Source organism: Chionomys nivalis, chromosome 9 (genome assembly GCF_950005125.1).
Source record: "Chionomys nivalis chromosome 9, mChiNiv1.1, whole genome shotgun sequence".
NCBI classification, from domain to species: Eukaryota; Metazoa; Chordata; class Mammalia; order Rodentia; family Cricetidae; genus Chionomys; species Chionomys nivalis.
Window position 1 is genome coordinate 19,630,447 of NC_080094.1, and position 19,349 is coordinate 19,649,795.

The 19,349-nt window shown below is 49.8% G+C and overlaps 1 protein-coding gene across 1 annotated transcript in view; it reads right to left on the reverse strand.

Moving 5' to 3' along the window:
- Nucleotides 1-1,612: 1,612 nt before the first annotated feature.
- Nucleotides 1,613-19,349, reverse strand: part of Arhgap40 (Rho GTPase activating protein 40) — a 33,729-nt gene continuing 15,992 nt past the window's right edge. Inside the window, exons 3-15 of the mRNA XM_057781751.1 lie at nucleotides 16,550-16,767; nucleotides 15,987-16,062; nucleotides 15,528-15,679; nucleotides 13,417-13,582; nucleotides 9,158-9,249; nucleotides 8,614-8,691; nucleotides 8,090-8,249; nucleotides 6,045-6,127; nucleotides 5,456-5,659; nucleotides 4,791-4,931; nucleotides 3,983-4,152; nucleotides 2,597-2,646; nucleotides 1,613-1,704 (exon numbers count right to left, since the gene is read on the reverse strand). Of these exons, the coding sequence (XP_057637734.1) occupies nucleotides 1,613-1,704; nucleotides 2,597-2,646; nucleotides 3,983-4,152; nucleotides 4,791-4,931; nucleotides 5,456-5,659; nucleotides 6,045-6,127; nucleotides 8,090-8,249; nucleotides 8,614-8,691; nucleotides 9,158-9,249; nucleotides 13,417-13,582; nucleotides 15,528-15,679; nucleotides 15,987-16,062; nucleotides 16,550-16,767 (1,682 nt within the window). The remainder of the gene's footprint in view (nucleotides 1,705-2,596; nucleotides 2,647-3,982; nucleotides 4,153-4,790; nucleotides 4,932-5,455; nucleotides 5,660-6,044; nucleotides 6,128-8,089; nucleotides 8,250-8,613; nucleotides 8,692-9,157; nucleotides 9,250-13,416; nucleotides 13,583-15,527; nucleotides 15,680-15,986; nucleotides 16,063-16,549; nucleotides 16,768-19,349) is intronic.

The window sequence follows — 19,349 nt, forward strand, 5'->3', positions numbered from 1 at the left end:
CATCACCATCATCCTATTGTGACCACCGCCATCATTATGACCACCATCATCACCATCATCCTATTGTGGCCACCGCCATCTCCACATGGTCACCCTCATCACCACCTTCACCATCATCCTGTTATCACCACTATCATCACAACCACCACCATTAGCATGCCATAGGAGGACCCAGATGTTATCAGTGCCAAGCCAAGTGGTGAATCTTTCTCCTGTGCTCCTACACACCTAATTCTCTACCTCTGGGATGGGGTGACCCAAATGGACAGTTTCTACCATTGTTTCTCGGAGTCCCTCAGCAGAATTAAGCTCTGTCTGCCTATTTTGGCAATTTGTGTGATAACGTACCCTCTAATCGTGGTCTTCCCTTCCATCTCATGTGCTCACCCTCCAGGCCTCCAGGATCACTCCTTGGTCTTGAATCTGTCTCAACTGGGAAGAGCTGAAGTGGGAACACTAGAGTATCGTGAAGGTGGAGTTTGTAAAACTCTTAATATAAATTAGAGGCTCAGCACCCTCATTACTGAATGAATGGATGGATGAGGCTTCACTTCCACTGAGGAGAAGGCAGACTTGGGCAGGAAGAAGAAGGGACAGAGCTGGGATCCTAAGTGACAAGTATTGGGAGTGCCAGAAAGTCAACCTTGCCCTGCAGAGATTGCTGTCTATAGGCTGGGCAACCAGAATAGGAGAATTCTGGAAAAAGGAAAGGCTCAGTCTGTAGTCCTCATCCAGACCTAGAGGAAGCAAGATGAAAATGCCTCACTGATAAAAGATACCAAGCCACGTGGCTAACACAGACAAGAATTATGGGCTAATTTAAGATGTAAGAATTTGTAAAAAGCCTGAGCTAATAGGCCAACCAGTTTATAATTAATGTGGGCCTCTGTGTGTTTCTTTGGAAATGAACAGCTGCAGGACCAGGTGGGACAGAAACCTCTGTCAACAGCTGTCCTTCCTCCAGCAGCCCTCCCTGCTCTGGGGCTCCTCAGGGTCCTGCTGGATGGGGCAGGTTCAGGTGTAGCCAGGGCCCATGGGAAAAAAGGCACAGTAAGGTGTTTCATCTCCTAGCTCCAGTCAGCTGCCAGAAAGACAACATCCACCATGAGCCAGGCTAGGAAGAACAAAGCAAAAGTGGCATTGAGCTAGTGATGAGTTTAATGTTGAAGCAACTTAAATATGCTATAAAACAACACGTTTCCATAAAACAGCATTTAAGATACAAGAGGGCAAAGTGAAGTTTGTTATCTGTCCAGGGCATCGTTGGGGTCTCAGAGAAGACAAAGGGTCCTCCATGGTCACAGTGATTTCCCACTCCATACTGTAGGGTTGCCTTTAAAGCAACATTCTCCGGAAGCTCCCACCTGTTCTTCAGAGGGGTGCTGCCGTTTTGTTCTCCGTTTCTGGAAATTGTGGACAGACACCTGTGGAGATGCAGGTGCCCTAGGTGGCATCCTCGGGGGCTCTGTGTGTGTGGTGAGGATGGGGGGAGCAGACCCAGCTCTGTGCTGTCTGGCATGGAAGAGGTATTTTCTGGGAAGACCCAATCTTTCCACGTGAAGAACTCTGCTCCCAGGTTGGGTGTTCCAGGCTGTTTCTTAGGATTCGAGGCTTAGGTGGGGCTCTGTCTAATGACCCAGTCACCGTGGGGGTTGGCACGGTACAAATCTAAGAGGTAGGCATCTGGGTCCAGGCGATGTTCACCTGTGGGAAGAAGGGAACCGGGAGGTTGAGAATGTGACTGGAAAGATGCTGCTGTCTTGCCCAGAGCCTCTCACCAGACAAGGTACCACCCTCTGGCTATGGGAGCCTTGCTGTGGTTCAGAGTTATCCCTTTCTCTGAAGTGATTTCTGATGGGGGAAGATGCTTTGCTGGGAACTCTAACCCCTCTTCCCCAGGCGTCCACACCAGAGGTTGTGGTTTAGCCTCCCGCTGATACAGCCATTCAGCATGAGTTCCAGCGCCCCCTGGTGGATCCCACAAGCTCCTGAAATGCCTGCCCGAGCCTCCTCCACTCCTTCCACACAAGGCTGTCCTTTCAGCCACCATAAACTCCTGGACCTTGTCTTGTCTCCCCTTCCTGGCCAGTGGTTCTCTGAGGGTAGTCTGGTCCTTGGACCAGCAGCTTCAGCACATGAAGGAGCTTATTAGAAACATGAGTTCTCAAGACGCAGACATTTGTCATTCCGGCCCTGGAGGTAACTCTAATGCCCCACTCAAGTTTGAGGGTCATTGCTTGTCCCTGGTTCTCACAAAACGAGGACCCTAGGAGCTGGATGCTGGTGGGCCTACAGCATTCCTAAAGGCATTCACGTGCAGGGCTGAGATTTCCCTTCCCTGGGGGTGTCCTTGACACATCGTGGTAACACTGACAACTTTCATACTAAACACGGGTCATTCGTCCATCTGGGAATCAGCCCTGTGTAGAGCTGTCCGGGCAGGAAGAGTTCCTAAGTCAGCCATGCTCATCTTGGCCCTCACAGCAGTGCCTACCAGTTGCAGGAGACAAACCTGGAGGGAAGGCTCTTTCTCTTTCAAGGTCAAGGAGCTCCCAGGAGCCCAGGCTTTGGGCTCACTTCCTACATGGGAACTTACCAATATTCCCTCCAACTTCATAGACAAGGAAGGTGGCTGGCTTGGTGGTGCTGTGAGACAGAGAGAAAAATCTACTGAGCTCTGCTGGAGAAGGCAAAACCACCCCAGGCCTGGGAAGGGGTGTCCTCAAGGATTTGTGGTCCCAGTTGGAAGGAATTAAGGACCCTTTTGAGAGACCTGGAGGCACTGGAGGAGACCAGCATCCAGTCGCAGAGGGTGGCATCCAGATAGACCTTGGCCAAGATCAGCCCCAGGCGCTCTGCCACAAGGTCCCTTCGTGCTAGACATCGGAAATGGGCTTCGGAGGGGTGAGATTGGGGTGTCACATGGGAAGAGAGGCCTCTGCCATGAGAGGCAGATTCTGCATCAAGGTGGAATGTGGGCATTGTATGATTCTGTGTGATAGCTATCACGAATAATTATGGGTATCCTGAATTTAGCTTTAGGATCTGCCCCTGACTCTCTCTGTGGCTTTGGACATGCCCTACCCCCTCTCTGGACCTTCATTTTCTTATCTGTAGAAGGAATTGGATCAGACACTTGGTAAGGATGGACACTCTGAGGGTCTTTGTGCCAAACCCATGAAGAAAGCTCCCGAGGGCTCTGGCTACTTCTCGTGTCTGGGAATGACGCCCACATCTCGGTCTCACCAATGCAGTCAGCTGTGCTGCTCCCTGCTGCCTTGGGACCCTTTGCACGTGCAATTTCTTTTGCCTTGAAGCCTTGTTTTGTCCTCAGACTACAGTAGGCACCCATTGCATTTTCTTGTTGCTCTCTGTATCTCTTAGAAAAGCTAAAACAGTTTTTAACTTGACAGTTAGTGGCTATTCTACTTATGTCTGTCTCTTCCATGTATCATGAGCTTGTAAAACCAGGACCTCTTTGGATTTTTTTTATAATCAGTTTTAATTATGAGTATGGGGGGTATACATGCACCTGTGTATGAGTGTCTATGGATACCAGAGTCATCATATATTCTGTAGCTGGAGTTACAGGTGGCTGCGAGCTGCCTGACCCGGGAGGCTGGGAACTGAACTCGGGTCCTCTGAAACAGCAGTCAGTGTTCTTAACCACTGAGATGTTTCTCCAGCCCCTCTGGTGAGTCCTTTCACTACCATTTTAGCATTCCATATGATGTCTGACCTATACCAGCCATTTATTAAGCATATATATTAAAACCAATAATGAATGGGGACACTCTTCATTATTATTTGAAGAAACTCTATAAAGGTTGGAGAATTCATTGTGACCACCCAGAAAGAGGAAGACCAGGGGCAGTCAAGAACACATGTAACTCCTCATGACCTGCAGCTGGAAGGGATTGAGCCCTCCTGGTACCTTGCAGGAGAGAAGGGAGACCTGGTGCCTCATGGAGGTGGCCCTTACTCTGATAGAATGCTGCCTGAGTCTTCCCTGCTGTCTTCAGGCTGTGACCCAGGGTTGAGGCGCTCTGTGAACAGCTTCAGGATGTGGGTCACTCTGGTGCTAGAGTTCAGAGGCACCTGCAGAAGATCCGTGCTAGGCCAGGTCACCTGGACCTTTGCCACTTTGGGAGTCTGGAGGAAGAGATGATGGAGATGAAGAACAGAAAGCTCTTTCATCCCTGGAATTCATACACATGTGTGCTTGGGCCAGTATTCACATGCACACCACATGCATACACAAACCCACACATACATCCAGGTGTGGAAATACATGCACACAGGAGCACATGCAAGCTATCTACAGATGTGCACACATGCCCCCAGGCTCATGCCTGCTCCCCCGCCTCTTACACACACACACACACACACACACACACACACACACACACACACACCTTTCCCAAGGGACTGTGTTGTGGACTCTATGCTGCTGTGTCCTCCAGAAACTCTTTTTTTCTTCCACAGCCCTGTCCCACAAAACGACCCCGTCCACTTTCGGACCTCCGACCCAGACACGCAAAGTGCCTTCTAAAGTTAAGGCCAAATATGTGGCTTCCTGGAGAACCCCCACCAGGCCAGCTTCCCAACCCTAAGGCCTCAGCTCTCTGGTACTCCACCGGCTCCTCCACCTCTGCGATGTTGCTCGGGAGCCCTCTGGCGGTCACAGACTATGATACCAGGCAGCTTGGCGGCAGGGATGATGGGAAACCCGGACGCCCTCCCCCAACAAGGTGCCTTTTCTCCGTTCGCCTGACGTGGGGGGCACTCACCGCCTCAAGCCCGTCCCCGGTCTTGTCCCTGTCTACATGTGTCCTCCGCAACCAAGTCTTGAGGCCCCCATCACAGAGTTGGGAGCGACGGCCATTACTGTCATTCAGTTTTCGCACTTGGGCTACCAAGAAAGAGGCAACCTGGCCAAAAGGAATCATGTGTCGGTTGGGGTCTGTGGTGCTGTGGGCAAGAGGCCAAGCAAGGCCCCATTCAGGCCACCGCGGCTCCTCCCACACAGGGCTTGGAAACGGACTCCTCGAAAGTGGCTATTAGTGGGATGGTTGCTAGATGTTCAGTCCCACAGAGCACCCTGGAATTTTAGATTCAGAATGGAGCGGTCCCTGAGGTTTCTGGAGAGAGCTGCGTGTGTGGGGAGCTGTTCATTGGCACCTCAGGCAGAGATGTCCCCTGAAACACACCTGGACTGGCCTCCTGCTCTGAGAACCCCAACCAGTGGGCCTGGGGGAGTTCCTGCAGGTCAGCTCAGCCACGGTGCCGTGGGAAGCTAGGAAAGACTTCAGGATCCTAAGAGGAGCCCAATCTGGCAGCATGAAACATGGCGCCCGTGACAGACAGCCGCAGGTAGGTAGCTACACCAGCGAGACCAGGTGGGTGGAAACCGTGGACAGCCCGCCCCTGACTTGCTGTCATGGCTGTCACTCACTGTCCAAAGCAGATCCTGGTACTGCACCATCATGCACATCACTTCAGCTGCGCCCTGTGCCAGCTGCTTCTCACCCTTGGGGAGCTTGGGCGGTCGTCCCCGGGGCAGGAAGAGGTTGGGGGCCATCACTGTGGAAACATTCCACAAGGTCATCTTGTTGTGCTGTTCCTGGGCTGCCACCTTCCTGAGGAATTCCAGGAGCGCCTAGGGAAGGGCACAGAACCTGCCTCGAATTCCAGCACAGCCCTGGGCTTCCAACCCTCACAGTGCTTCTTCACCAAGGGGTAGTTCACAACTGGCCCCCATCGACACCTTGTCCTCCCGGCCCAGCAGCTAACCGCTCACGCGGGTTTGCCAGTTCGCTGAGGGTAAGTCAGCAGAGAGACCACACAGGAAGTTTTACTGTTGGGTCCATTTTGCAGAGGAAGAATCTGGCTTAGAAAATGTGCCAAGGGTCACATAGTAAAGATGAAAGGAGAGAGGGATGGGTGGACGGCGTGGCTGGGTGACCGAGTCATGAACAGGGTAGGCACCTTCAGAGCCAGCACTGAGGCTGAGGGCTGAGGCAGGGCACCAAAACCACTTTTACCTTCAAGGTGTTGCGGTTGGGTTCAGGCAGAAGGAGGACTAGCAGGTGGAGGGCCTGCAGGCGCTGCTTCAGGTCAGGGATGTCTGCAGAAGAGGAAGGGAGAGATGGAGAGGCTCCTTTATTCCTCCAGACTCTTCCTAGGAGAAATTCAATGCTGGGAAGCCCAGCGGGTCCTTTTCCACAGCTTGCCACTACTTCCTGGTTAGCATGCTCAGACAGAAGCCCAGCCAGTGCTGGTCAAGACACTCACCACACTTCACTAGTGAGAAGCAGGCACACATGCTCAAGGCATGTGCACTCATACATGCACATGTGTATCTGTATACATGCCCAGACGGAGAGACACTGAGTTGAGCTATGGCCCAGGGTCAAGAATGCCAAGGGCCAGAAAGTCATCGCCGGGAGGGGACATGCCATGCGTAGCTCACTGTCCAGGATGGAAGGTTTTGTAATAACCTTTGCAAGATGAGGGTTGGAAAGGAAGCTGGCCCGCACCTGAGGTCAGAGTCTCTAGGAGGAATAGGGGTGAAAGTTATAGAAATGCATCTCGTGTCATTTCAGGGGGGCTCCTGAAATTTGAACTTGGGCAGGTGGCAGTGGTGTGTGGGGAAACCTCTTCTAATCAGAGGGCAGCAGGCTTGGAGGACAAAGAGACAAGATGAAGAGGAGGAGCACCCTCTGTGGGCATTTTACCAACAGAGGGGGGCCTAGGAGAAGGTGGATCAGGGCCTGGGAAGGAGTCAAGTCCTTTTGCCAGTGTGTTGGGGATGGTTGGCTTGATGCATGTTTGAAAGGAGGCTGTGAGACACAAAGGCAAGGAGACACTCACTGCCCTGCTGCTGCGGATGGTGGAGTTCAAACAGCCTAAACGTGTGTGTGTGTATGTGTGTGTATGTGTGCATGAGTGTGAGTGTGTGTGTGTGTGCACGCACACGTGTGTGTAAGCCAGAGGTGGTCACCAAATAAGGATCTTACTCAATTGTTCTCTACCCTACTTTTTGGATCACTTACTGAACCTGAAACTCGCTGACTGGCTAGGCTGGCTAGCTGGCTAGGTTCTCTTGCCTCTGATTTGCCTGTGCTAGGATTGCAGAGGCATATGGCTCTATCTGGGAACATGAACTCAAGTCTCTGTGCTTGTGTGGAGAGCCCTTTATTAACTAATCATCTCAACAATCAATTCCACCTGGAAGGAGAGATGGGGTGGGGGGAGAGAGGGAGAAGGAGAGGGAGAGAGAGGGAGAGAGAGAGAAAGAGAGAGAGAGAGAGAGAGAGAATATCAATCTTGTCAGGTTTTCCTGGGTTTGTACAGGGAGAATCATAAAGAAGTCCAATGAGGAATTTATGTGTGTGTGGAACAGGAGGGTCTGACCTGTGTGTGCATAGGCAGAATGACCAACACACACAGGTGTCCACAGTTACATAAACCTGATAAGCTCCAGCCCATGGATGTCAGAACCATGTCCTCTGACCTCCACATGTGCACCATGTCACATGCCCCCCTTGTCCTCTGACCTCCACATGTGTACCATGTCATGTGCCCCCCCAAACAACAAAACTTTTAAGATGTAATAAACATTTAAGAAAAGAACTAAAGTCAGCTAGCCCCTGTCCACGTCAGGACTGCTAACAGATCCAGTTCCCAAAACCCCAGCCTCTTCATCTTCTCCTGTCACCCTATGCAAATGTGTACAAGAGACACACCTGACAGACACACAAACCATTATCCACCTCACAGGTGCCTGTGCATACATGGACATGCTCACATACATGAAAACACACTTCCTGCCCCAGCAGCTTGAGACCCCAGGAGACAGACACGTCTGTACAGGTGGACCAATCTGCCCGCCACTGCCTTTTTCCACTTTCTCCCAAGCACCAAGGCCAGGGACTCCCAACCTCCCACGGTGCCCTTCATATCACAGGACTGCCACAACCCACCCCCCCACACACACACACATCACAGGACTGCCACAACCATCCCCCCCACATGCACGGGACTGCCACAACCCTCCCCTCCACATGCACGGGACTTCCACACGCACTGGGCACTGCTGCAAAAGCTGGGAGGTACTCGGCTGTAAGCAGAGGTGCAGGCAGCTTCCGGAGGAACCTCTTGAGCAGGTCGGATGCATCATTGGGATGAACCTTGTCCCAGCTCACGAGGCCAGCATAGAAGCCTCGCTCTAGCTTTTGCTCCAATCCCTAGAGAAAGAAAGGCCACCAAGAAGTTGTCCACAGCTCCCATGTAAGCTGCTCACCCTGTCTGTGCTTCAGTGTCTGATTTCAAGGTGGGGAGAACCATGGCACCTTCCCAACATGGTTACTATGAGTATCGGATGCCATTTTGAGTCAAGCTATTGAATGCAGGGCTCCGTTCCACAGGTGTTGGCAGCATGACCCCAGAGCCCATGGCTCTACTGGGCCCCCTACCTGTCTCCTGGAATCCCATAACCACTCCAAAAGCAGCTCACAGATCAGCCAAGACCCAAATTCTCACCCAGCCCAACACAACACAGGGCTTGGAGAGGAAAGGCAGCCTTCAGAGATGGAAGAAATCAGCCATTACCTTGACTCTGGCCTGGGATCCAGGAACTCTGAGGATGCCTTCTGTGTCCAGCCCTCTTTTTTCCAAACAGGACAGCAACTACCAAAGGAAGAGACCATCACTCAAGTCAGCCACCGCTGGTACACGGGTAGAGCAGGGTGTGTCTATCTCTCGTGAAAACTGGGAAAGGGAGAATTCTAGAAGGACTCCTTCAAATAACAAGATGAAGCCAGGGTCCTGTACATGCTACCCCCAAACCAAATCCTCAGCACTTCTGAACTTCCTGACCACACTGCGCTAAGAGCTTCAGGGGCATGTTCTCCCTCAGTCCTTAACAAAAGAAGATTTGTGTTAGAACCCCAGCTCACAGACATTGAAAGAAAGGATCTAGAAGTTCAGAATTGCCCCCAAGTCTCTGAGTCAGTAGTTTCCAGCATCAGAATTTGAACCCAGGTCCCCTTCTCTAAAGCCCAGGTTCTTCCCCTTGTGGTAGGCATCTCCCAAATGTTCCCCAGAGCCAGCCCTTCAAGGAGGGCTAAGTAAGCCCAAGCTGGGGGTAACTTACAGCTTGCAGGAGCAGGGGGACCTGGGCGCTGGGGAGGACTCTGTGGTCAGCTTCCAGCAGGCTGTGAAGGGGCACGCCAAAAAGGCCCGAGTCTGCAGGAGGCCAGAAGAGGAGAAGGTGCATCTCAAGGTCTGCAGGGATTCCCAACAACCCAAGGCCTGGTGGGGCCACTAGAATCAGACTTGTTCCTCCAAAGAACCAAGTTCTAGGAAAGGTGGAACTGAAGTATCCGACCTCAGCACTGGTGACATCAGGCATGCCACAGTGCAGCCCTGTCCCCCAGGTAAAGACGAACTAAGAGAAAAATGTCCTGCTGCTCTAGTGTAAACCAACAGTCCAGGGCAGAGGGATCTCGGTCACCCTGGCTCAGGTTGTTCCCAGACAAGCCCTCCACTGTCTTCTGTTCCATTCTTTCTTCCACTGCTCTTCTCCCCACTGCTTGAAGGCCCCTCCTTCTACCTTTCTAATCTGCCGTCCCTCGCCTTTGAGGGGCCCACACAAAACAATGCACAATGCTGACAGAGAGAGTTGAGACGAACATATACACTACTAAAGGGTAGTGCCTGCCCAGAACTTAGTATGAACAATAGCGTATGCCTGTAATCCTAGTACTCTGTGGGCTGAGGCAGGAAGACAGAAAGCTAGAAGCCAGCCTGGGCTACACTTTGTGAGATGCTGCCTCAAAATATTATTTTAAATTAAGATGTATTCAAACTGTTAGATATGACAACTGTGGCTGTGTTTGTAAGAGGGAAAACATGAACATAATGCATATCCTCGAATAGGGAAATGGGTAAATATATTATGGTATGGCCATGAGAAGGAAAATAGATAATGGCTAAAAACTATGGTTTTCTTTAAATCACTGAAGAAAGAAAGTGAGGAAGACACTAGAGGACAGAAAGGCCCCTCACGTCTGTGGAGTGCCAGAATGAGGATCGTAAAAACAGGTATATTACAGATTGTCAACAAACACTCCAGTGACAGTCTCCACAGCACTGGAAAAGCAATCCTAAGATTCATATGGAGGCACACAAGACTCTGAATGGCCAGTCAGAATCCTAAGCAGAAAGAGTAACACTGGAAGCCTCACAATGCCTGATCTAAACCACACTACAGAGCCGTAATGGCAAAAAGTCAGACAGAAAAGCAGACACAGGTCTGTGGAATAGAACGCAGGACCCAGGAATAAAGCCACATGGCCATGGCCACCTGACTTTTGACAAGGTTGAGAAAAGAAGCCTCCAGCCAGGCAGTGGTGGCGCACGCCTTTAATCCCAGCACTCGGGAGGCAGAGGCAGGCGGGTCTCTGGGAGTTCTAGGCCAGCCTGGTTGAGCTAGTTCCAGGACAGGAACCAAAAGCTACGGAGAAACCCTGTCTCGAAAAAATCAAAAAGAGAGAGAGAGAGAGAGAGAGAGAGAGAGAGAGAGAGAGAGAGAGAGAAAAGAAGCCTCTTTAACAAATAGTGTCAGAGAAGCTGGATCTTCACATCTAAAAGAACAAAACTAGAACCGTTATTCCCCCAAATAAACTCAAAATGTACCAAAGACCTGTGCTCGCTTCAGCAGCACATACACCAAAAACTGGAACAATACAGAGATTAGCAAGGATGACACGCATATTCGTGAAGTGTCCCATTAAAAAAGAATGTATCACAGACCTTAATGTAAGACCGGAAACTCTGAAGTGGTTAGGGAAAAATACTTCAAGATAATGACACAAGCAAAGACTTTGTGGGAAGCATCCCAAGAACAAAAACACAACCCCAAGAATTGACAGATGGGATTAAAGAAATTAAAAAAAAGAATCTCTTACTGGCAAAGGGAACAATTACCAGGTAGTCTACAAAGCAAGAGAAAACTATGGCCAAACCATATATACACCAGGGGATCAATATCTAGGATATATAAAGAGCTCCAAATATTGAATTTGAAAAATTCATATTGTTCAGTCAATAACAGGGGAACAAATTGAATAGACAGTTCTGAAAATTAAAAACAAAAAATAATAAATATTTGGGAGGAAGTTCAACATCCTTAGTCATCAGAGAAATGCAAATCAAAACTGCACTGAGACTCCATATTATCCATTCAGAGCGGGTGTCATCAAACCTAATCAACGGTAACCAATGCTGGCAAGGATATCGGGGGACATGGACCTGTGTACAATACACTGCTGGTATGAGTACCAGCTGGTGCAGCCACTGTGGAAAACCTGTAGTGACTTATCAGAAAAAACCCTACAGAACTGGGGACTCTGCAGTGAGGAGAACTTGTTGCTCTTCCAGAGGACCCAAGTAAGGTTCCCAGCACTCACGTGACTGCTAACAACTCTAGTTCCAGAGACTCTGATGCCCTCTCCTGGCCTCTGCAGGGTACTGCATACACAGTACACAGACACACATACAGGCAAATACTCTATACAAATAAAACAAAAACAAGCCTTACTAACTGATAGGACCTTGATAAGACACCCACAGGAAGCTAGCCAGTGCAACACAACACAGGCACTTCCACACCCATTGTTACTGCTACACAACTCACAACAGCCAAGATACAGAACCAGCTTAGATGACCATCAAGCCTGGATAGATGAAGAAACTGATACCTGCATATGATGGCATTTTATTCAGAGAGAAGAATGAAATGCTATGTTCAGGAAAATCAACAGAGATCATCCTGTTAAGTGAAATAAGCCAGACTCAAAAGGATAAGTGACCTGTGCTTTTCTCATGAATAGAATCTAAACACATGTGCGCGCACCTGCACACACTCACACTCACACACACACACACACACACGACAGTAGAAGTCTTGTGGGGGAGGAAGGGGATCTAAAAGTTGTTTGAGGGGGACAAAAGAGGCTGACTGGGGAGAGAAACACAAAATATGACTTTCTCTCATGTGTGGAATCTTCTCTCATATCGTATGTGTGGAATCCGTGTGTGTGTGTGTGTGTGTGTGTGTGTGTGTGTGTGTGTGTGTGATGTAAGCAGAGGGGGACTCTCTGGAGGACAGATGGAAAAGGACCAGCAGAGGTGAGGACTAGGCAAAGGCAATGGGTGGATTTGAGCAAGGTACAATGATACACTAATATCAAAATGTCATAATAAAATTGATAATTTTGTACAATAGCTAGAAAAATTAACTTAAAACTGTTAAGATGCTTTTTTAAAAAAATTATATTTTCTTTTCTTTGTGTGTGTGTGTGGGGGGGTGCATGCATATCACTTGAGGACAGCATTTGAGAGTTGGTTCTCTTCTTCTACCATGTGGGCCCCAGGGATCAAACTCAGCTCTTCAGGCTTGGCGGCAAGAGCCTTTCCTTCCTGAACTGTCTCATAGTCCTGAAAACCATGTTTCCAGAGAAAGTTTAATAGCTGTGGTAAGTGGAACTATTGTTCCAAATTCGGCATGCCTTCTGAACACCCTCTCTGCTGCATGAACCTGTATTTTGTCCCCACTGGGAACGCAGAGTGCACCCCACCCCCTGTGTGGGCCCTGCCTGTGTGAAGAGTCAAGACTGATAACACGGAAACCTGAACAATGCACACGGAGGCGCTGGTTAGGCGGGAGCGCTGGCCCGTGTTTCTGCTCTTGCCAGGAGAAGCTGCTCTGGATGGCCAGGTGGTCCAGTGAGGAGAAAGAGAGCTAGAAACAGCCCCAGTGCAGCCACACCTGAGCTGGATGAACCAAGCAAGCACCAGCTCACCCATGTGAGAGAGAGATAAGAATGATTAAGTCATAGATTTATGGGGGGGGGGCTGTTCATTATGAAGCATTGCTATAGAAAAGGTGCAGGATGTAGAACTGGGAAAGTGAAAAATGGCCACAATCATCATATTAGGGGGGATATGCATACAAGGGTGAGAGAGAGACAGAGAGAGAGCACTGAAACCAAACACTGCTTATATTTGCATTATATTTTACTGTATTTACTTAAATAGGAACAGAGTAAAATGAGCATGAATTGTGTTTTGTTTGTTTCTTCAGACAGAATCTTGCTATGTAGCCTAAGTTGGTCACAAACCCATGATCCTCCTGCCTCAGCCTCCCTAGAACTGGGTTACAGTTGCACCGTGCCACTGGCTAGGAACTGTTTCCACTTGTAGAAAAAAATCCACAGAAATCAGAACCATGCTGAGTGTTTCCTGGCAGCAGGACAGACAGTTCAAGTTCACAGAGCCGAGGGTGGGTGGAGGAGGGGTGTAGAGGTGCAAGCTTAGAGGGGCGGGCGGGCGTCTGGCACACATGCTGACCTGAGCCTTTCCACTTCCCAGCTTTGCTTCTCTTCAGGTCCAGGCCTAGGACGTCATAGAGGGCTGTGAGCTCTATCAGGGCCAAGGGAGGGATCTTCTTCATGTCCCTTGAAGACAAGTCTCCTATCCTGGTCACACCCAGTCTGCCTTTGGGGATTCGGAACCTCTGGGGAAGGGAGGAAAGACAGCCTGTCAGGAGGTGGTAAGATGACGTCAGCGGCATTTGGGTGGGAGGAGCCCAGAGCAGGTAAGACCCCTGTCAGGGTCCACACTGGACTCAAGTCTGAGCTCTGTCTCTTGCCAGATGGTGATGTTCTGTATCCAGTTCTTTGCCTGAAACTGTACACACGACCCACCTCAGGAGGCTTTTGTAAGTGCCCCTGAGAGCCTAAAGGCAACACTGTAACAAGCTCAAAACTAGCAATGCCACCATAATGAAGATGGTTTTGCCAGCTGCAATCCAAGAGGGCCTGGAAGAGAGGAACCACCACGGACCTCTTAGCATGTTTCTATTCTTGCATTTTGCTCATTTTATCTATGCTTCTACTTCTGTCCCAAAACTTGGTGTATAGACAGTCATAGCTCCTCTTTCTCCCTGTGAACAATGGTGGAGTAGTAACTGAAAAAAGAAAAAATAAAGGCTGCTCAGCTGCACCACCTAGAGGCTAATTTGGGGTTCTGCGGGCAGCTTTTAGCCTTGTGTAGTCAGAGGTGGCCAGCAATAGTCTTCCGGCATTTCCTGACAGGCTTGATCAGATCACCTTCCAGAGTGCCCTTAGGGCACCAAAGGAAATGGAAGCATCCCGTGTTGTATTTGTTTTGCATGTGTGCATCTGTGGTATGCATGCATGTGTGTATGAATATAGCAGGCATGTGGGGCACACATGTATGCCCCTGCATGTGGAAGCCAGAAGCTGAGTCAGGTGTTTTTCATCTATCTATCTATCTATCTATCTATCTATCTATCTATCTATCTATCTATCTATCTATCTATCTACCTATCTATCTCCCATATACCTATCATCTATCTATTTACTAGGACAGGATCTCACTTTGTAGGCCAGGCTGGCTTTTAACTCACAGAGATCCACCTGCCTCTGCCTCCTGAGTGCTGGAATTCAAGGTGTACACCACCACACCTGGCAACCACTTTTCATTTTATGGAGGCAATGTCTATAACCGTGGCTGCATTTTATAATTATGGGTAAAATATAGCCCATAGGCCTTGAGCTCCTACTTCAGAGATTCACACGCTGATTTACCCTTTAATTTAAACACTCAGGAGGCAGAGGCATTCAAAACTCTAGTTTGAGGCCAGCCTTGTCTACATAGAGAGTTCAGGTCAACCATTGGCTGTATAGTTCCTGTGTGTGTGTGTGTGTGTGTGTGTGTATACATGTGCCACAGCATACATGTGGTAGCCAGAGGACAACTTGAAGTAGTCGGCTCTGTCCTTCTACCATGTGGGACCCAGACGCTGAAATCAGGTTGTTAGGCTCAGCAGCAAGCACCTCTTTCCACTCAACCGTTTCACTGGCCCTAACTTTCAATCTTAAATACTTAATTATAAATGACTGATCCTAATATGCTGAGATATTCAACATTTGAGGAAGTAAAACACTAAAACCAAAAAAAAGTTGGGTTTCTCTTACCTAACAGGCTCCAAGATTATATTTTTGAAGTAATTAGAAAAGCTGGGTGTTGTGGTATACACCTTTAATCCCAGCTCTTGGGAGGCAGAAACAGGCTTATCTCTGAGTTAGCGGTCAGTCTGGTCTACATGGTGAGTTCCAGGACAGTCAGAGCTACAATGCTGAGACCCTGTCTCTAAAAACAAACAAAATAACTAGAAAAACTATTAGGAGGTGGTGATCAGCTGCTTGGATAAGGGGTGACGCCCCTAAAGACAAAAGCAATGAGGATCCTCAACTGAGGCACCGAGAGAGCCCCCAGGTGCCTGCTCCTGGTCCCTGACACCCAGCAAGCAACACCCAGCTAAGGGCTGCAGGGGGAGTCTTCAACGACTCCCCTGATGGGTGCCCAGCAGCCTGGCAAGTGCGAGGAGCTGAAGGATGGAGAAGTGCCCAAGGACCTTGGGGCAGCATCCTCACCGGCAGCGATCCCTTGTCCCAGGCATAGGTGCCTCCCAGAGATGACCTGGCCCTCTGTAGAAGCACAGCAGCTTGTTCAGAGTAGGCAGAGTCCATGCTGAAGACTTCTTCTGTTTCAGCTGGTTCCTGTGGTCCCCTGAGATCTGTGGACCCTTTAAATCAAAAGCAGAGAGACTGGTCTGACTAGGAAGCAAGTTCTTAGGCTATGGACTCAGGCATGCTGTCCAGGAAGTGGTGTTCTAGCTGGGATCATTGCCCAGGAAGTGGTTTCTTATCTGAGCACCACAGAAGTGATCACCTAGCCCCAGATTTTCTGGACTGAGGCCCATGGGCTTGATGACAGTAGTTCATTTAAGGACCCAACTTGTCCTGTTGGTATTTCTTCCTACTGCCCTTGTGCAGGGAGGGAGAGGAACCAGGAGAAGGTGCAGAGGGCCCTGAAGAACGAAGGCCGCTTACCTACAGGAGATGCAGAATCCACAGGATTGATCTGGGTCCATTTCATTCCCAAGGCCCCATTCTCTGAAACCACTTCCTATACAAAGTGTAGACAGCATCAGTTAGTCCCGTGGGAGGCGATACACAGACCCTGGGAGGTAAGACCCACTCACAGGTAGAGCGACTGAAGCTCAGAGAGGCTAGGTTACTTGGCCAAGATCCCACAGCAGCTGAATGGATCGGGAGGGAAATGGGGGCTGCTTTTGATGCCTATCATTTTAACCACAGGGTTGCACCCTTCCTATGGATCCCAGAAAGAAGATGCCCACAGTATGTCAGGCTTCAGTGCCAGCAGAACATGCAAATGACAACAAAAAGCACTATGTTTGCATCAGTAATGACTTAGCCAGAAACTTTCAGATGCGTCCAAGGACATGGTGGCAAAAAGCACATATACTCTGTCACGTGCAGCATACAAACAATCCCACACAGCCTGGGGACACAGTGGCAGGCAAAGAGGCACATGAGAGTTGAAACAACATCGCAGAAGCCCCCAAAGACAGTGCCCAATGGCCCCTACTCACCCTTGCGGTGAAGACCCCAAAGATATCCCTGACATCTCTGATGGGTGGCTTGTGTCGTCTTCGGGCTGAGCGGGCATAGGTGTCTAGCTGGCGGCACACAGCAGCCACCTGGGTCTGTGTCAGTGTAGACAGGAGTCCCTGGTGATCGCCATCTGAGCCCAGGCCACCAACAAGGCCAGACAGACCTGTGTCCCGTAGCCACTGGGATTCAGTGTCCCCTTTGGCCAACAGAGGGAGGGACATCAGATAAAAACACAGAATTCCATATGTGGTTAGCCATGCTAACTAACGTAAGCCTCACATAGAATCATATATGATCACGCCGATACGAGGAGCTTCTGTGGTGTTCGTATTGAGGCCCATTATCATCAACCTGATTCTCCCCAGGTGGGCGCTAGGTGCGCTTACAGTGGCTAGCATCCAATGAACACTTAGAAACAGCAAGCTAGGGAGGGCCCCATACACTCTGGTTCTGCAATATAGCCACAAAATCACTTCCACTCCCAGTTCTGACAAAGACACCAACCACAGGATCATACAGGTCCAGCCACGCACAGCATGAAGCCTCTGTTCAAGACCTCTGTACGTTGAAGTAGTGAGGTGGGTTCTGTGCCAGCAGCCTATAACAAAACCATGCTGAGACTATAGCTTCCGGTCCCACCTGTGAGAACTCTGCTCCAGGACTCAGGTCAGGGGCTGGGATGCTGCCTAGACCACTGTCCCCAGTTACCCAGACCACCCTGGGGAGGCACTGGCCTTGTCGTGGGGGAAACCGCCAAGTGCTCACCAAAGAAGTTGTGCAGACCTGCGAGCGGGCAGGTGGGGCATGCGTGACTGTACATCATGAATTGAATAAGGTAGTCAGGAAGGAGATGATGGTTTCAAAAATAACTAAACAAGGGCTGGGGGAGATGACTCAGTGGCTAAGAGCACTGGATGCTCTTCCACAGGGCCCCAATTCTGATCTCAGTACTCTCAGAACAGCTAACAGTCTGCAACTCCAATTCCTGAGCAGCTAACACCCTCTTCTGGCCTCGGTAGGTAGTGCATGCACGTGTTATCCAGATACGCGTAAAGCGCCCACACACATATAATAAAAATAAATAAATCCTTTAAAACTATAACTTTTCTGTCATACCACACTTTTACCTTTTATTGTTTTTTTTAAGCTTAAAAGAAAAAATTTTAGGGCAGCAGTTGCCCAGAGGAGGGAGAGAAAAGAGAAAGAGAGAGAAAGGACCACGCTGTTGTAGTTGGCAGGTCAGCCTCGGGTGACAAGCAGGCACATGGGGGTAGGGAGCTTTGGAGAATGGAAGGAAAGCACAGAGCGTCAGAGGAAGCACCTCTAGGCTTTGCTCGGCATCCGGAAGAAAGAGATGAGAGGAAAATTCCAAGGCAGGGGGACCCAACAGAGCCTTGCGGCTGCTTGTAGATGTCAGAACACGGTCTAAGAATAGAATTGTGGGAATTCTGAGTCCTTGTGAGAAAACTCCAGGAAAACAAGAGCCCCGTGACCTTAGTTTCTTCCCAACGTGGACTTGTTCTTGGACTATGCTTTCGTGCCCCTCCCAGGTGTAGCGGACAGGAGTGAGTTTACTTCGGATTATTCGTTACAACGGGCTGTTATTATCTGTTTATGGAAGGGCATGTTTTTGCCACCTGTGGCCGTCCTGTGGCTGTCCACTTTCCTCGGGTGACTCTTCTTAACCCTCAGAGTACAAACTGATGCTCTGAATAAAGTTGGCTATTGCATGAGACTTTAGTTGGTCTCGTTTCTAGACTCCACTCTCCCAGGTGTAACTGCTAATAAGAACAACAAACAGTAGGGACCACCTTAAAGCCACGTAAAGGACAATATCCCCACCGTTGGTGGAGTACTCGCCACCACCTGCCATGTGCAGAAGGCACCATAGAAAGGACCGTCGGGAGAAGGGACGGGAGAGGGCAGTGGGAGGCATGAGTATGAGCAAAGTAGAACGAGCGACGTGTGTGGAAACATCACAACAAAAGCCGTCGTTCTTGCGCTGAAGTCTAACGATATAATGAATTACACATGCTCTTGACTCCTTCTGTCCTGAACCTACACCAGCCCTGTCTTTATTCTGTTGTCTGAAAAGTCTTCAAGCCTTTGGCACTCTGACTCCAGCCCTTTGTTTGGTTTTGATGTATTTGCTGGCTGTGGTATAAAGCAAGAAAGCCTGTCTCCGGGCTCCACTTCTGACCTTACCAGGGATTTGCATTTACGGAGCCCCTACACCAGTCCATCGGTCCCAGGTGGCCTATTTGATGAACCAAGGCCAGCGAAGCTGAAGCACAGGCCAGATCAGACTTTCCATGTGGGCAGCCTCGTCACGCCCTCATCACTCCCGCACTTGCCAAACGAGGGAAGACGGGGAATGGAAACATGCCCAGTTCACCCAGATACCAGCACACAGGCGGAAGTGGGGAGCCTTGGTGATGCCCTGGCCCCATGGAAAGTGGAGGATGGTGATATGTGAGCAAATGTTCTGATATGCCAAGGCATGGTTGCTACAGAAATGAATAACATCGGGCCAAAGTCTAAGGGTTATCAGAGTGCTGTGGTATAGAAGTTAGGAAACACTTCTGAGCCCAGCACCTGGACAAAGAATATTCTGGAGGGAGGAGGCAGTGAGGACAAAGGCAGGGGTGTGCTTTCATGGTCAGAAGCAGAAAGGAGGCCTGGAGAGAGGAGAGCGCGGTGGAGTGACAGACTAGACGATGAGGCAGAGATAGGTCCCAGGCCAGTTCTGGAAAGGCTTGTGGGCTATGGGAAGTGTCA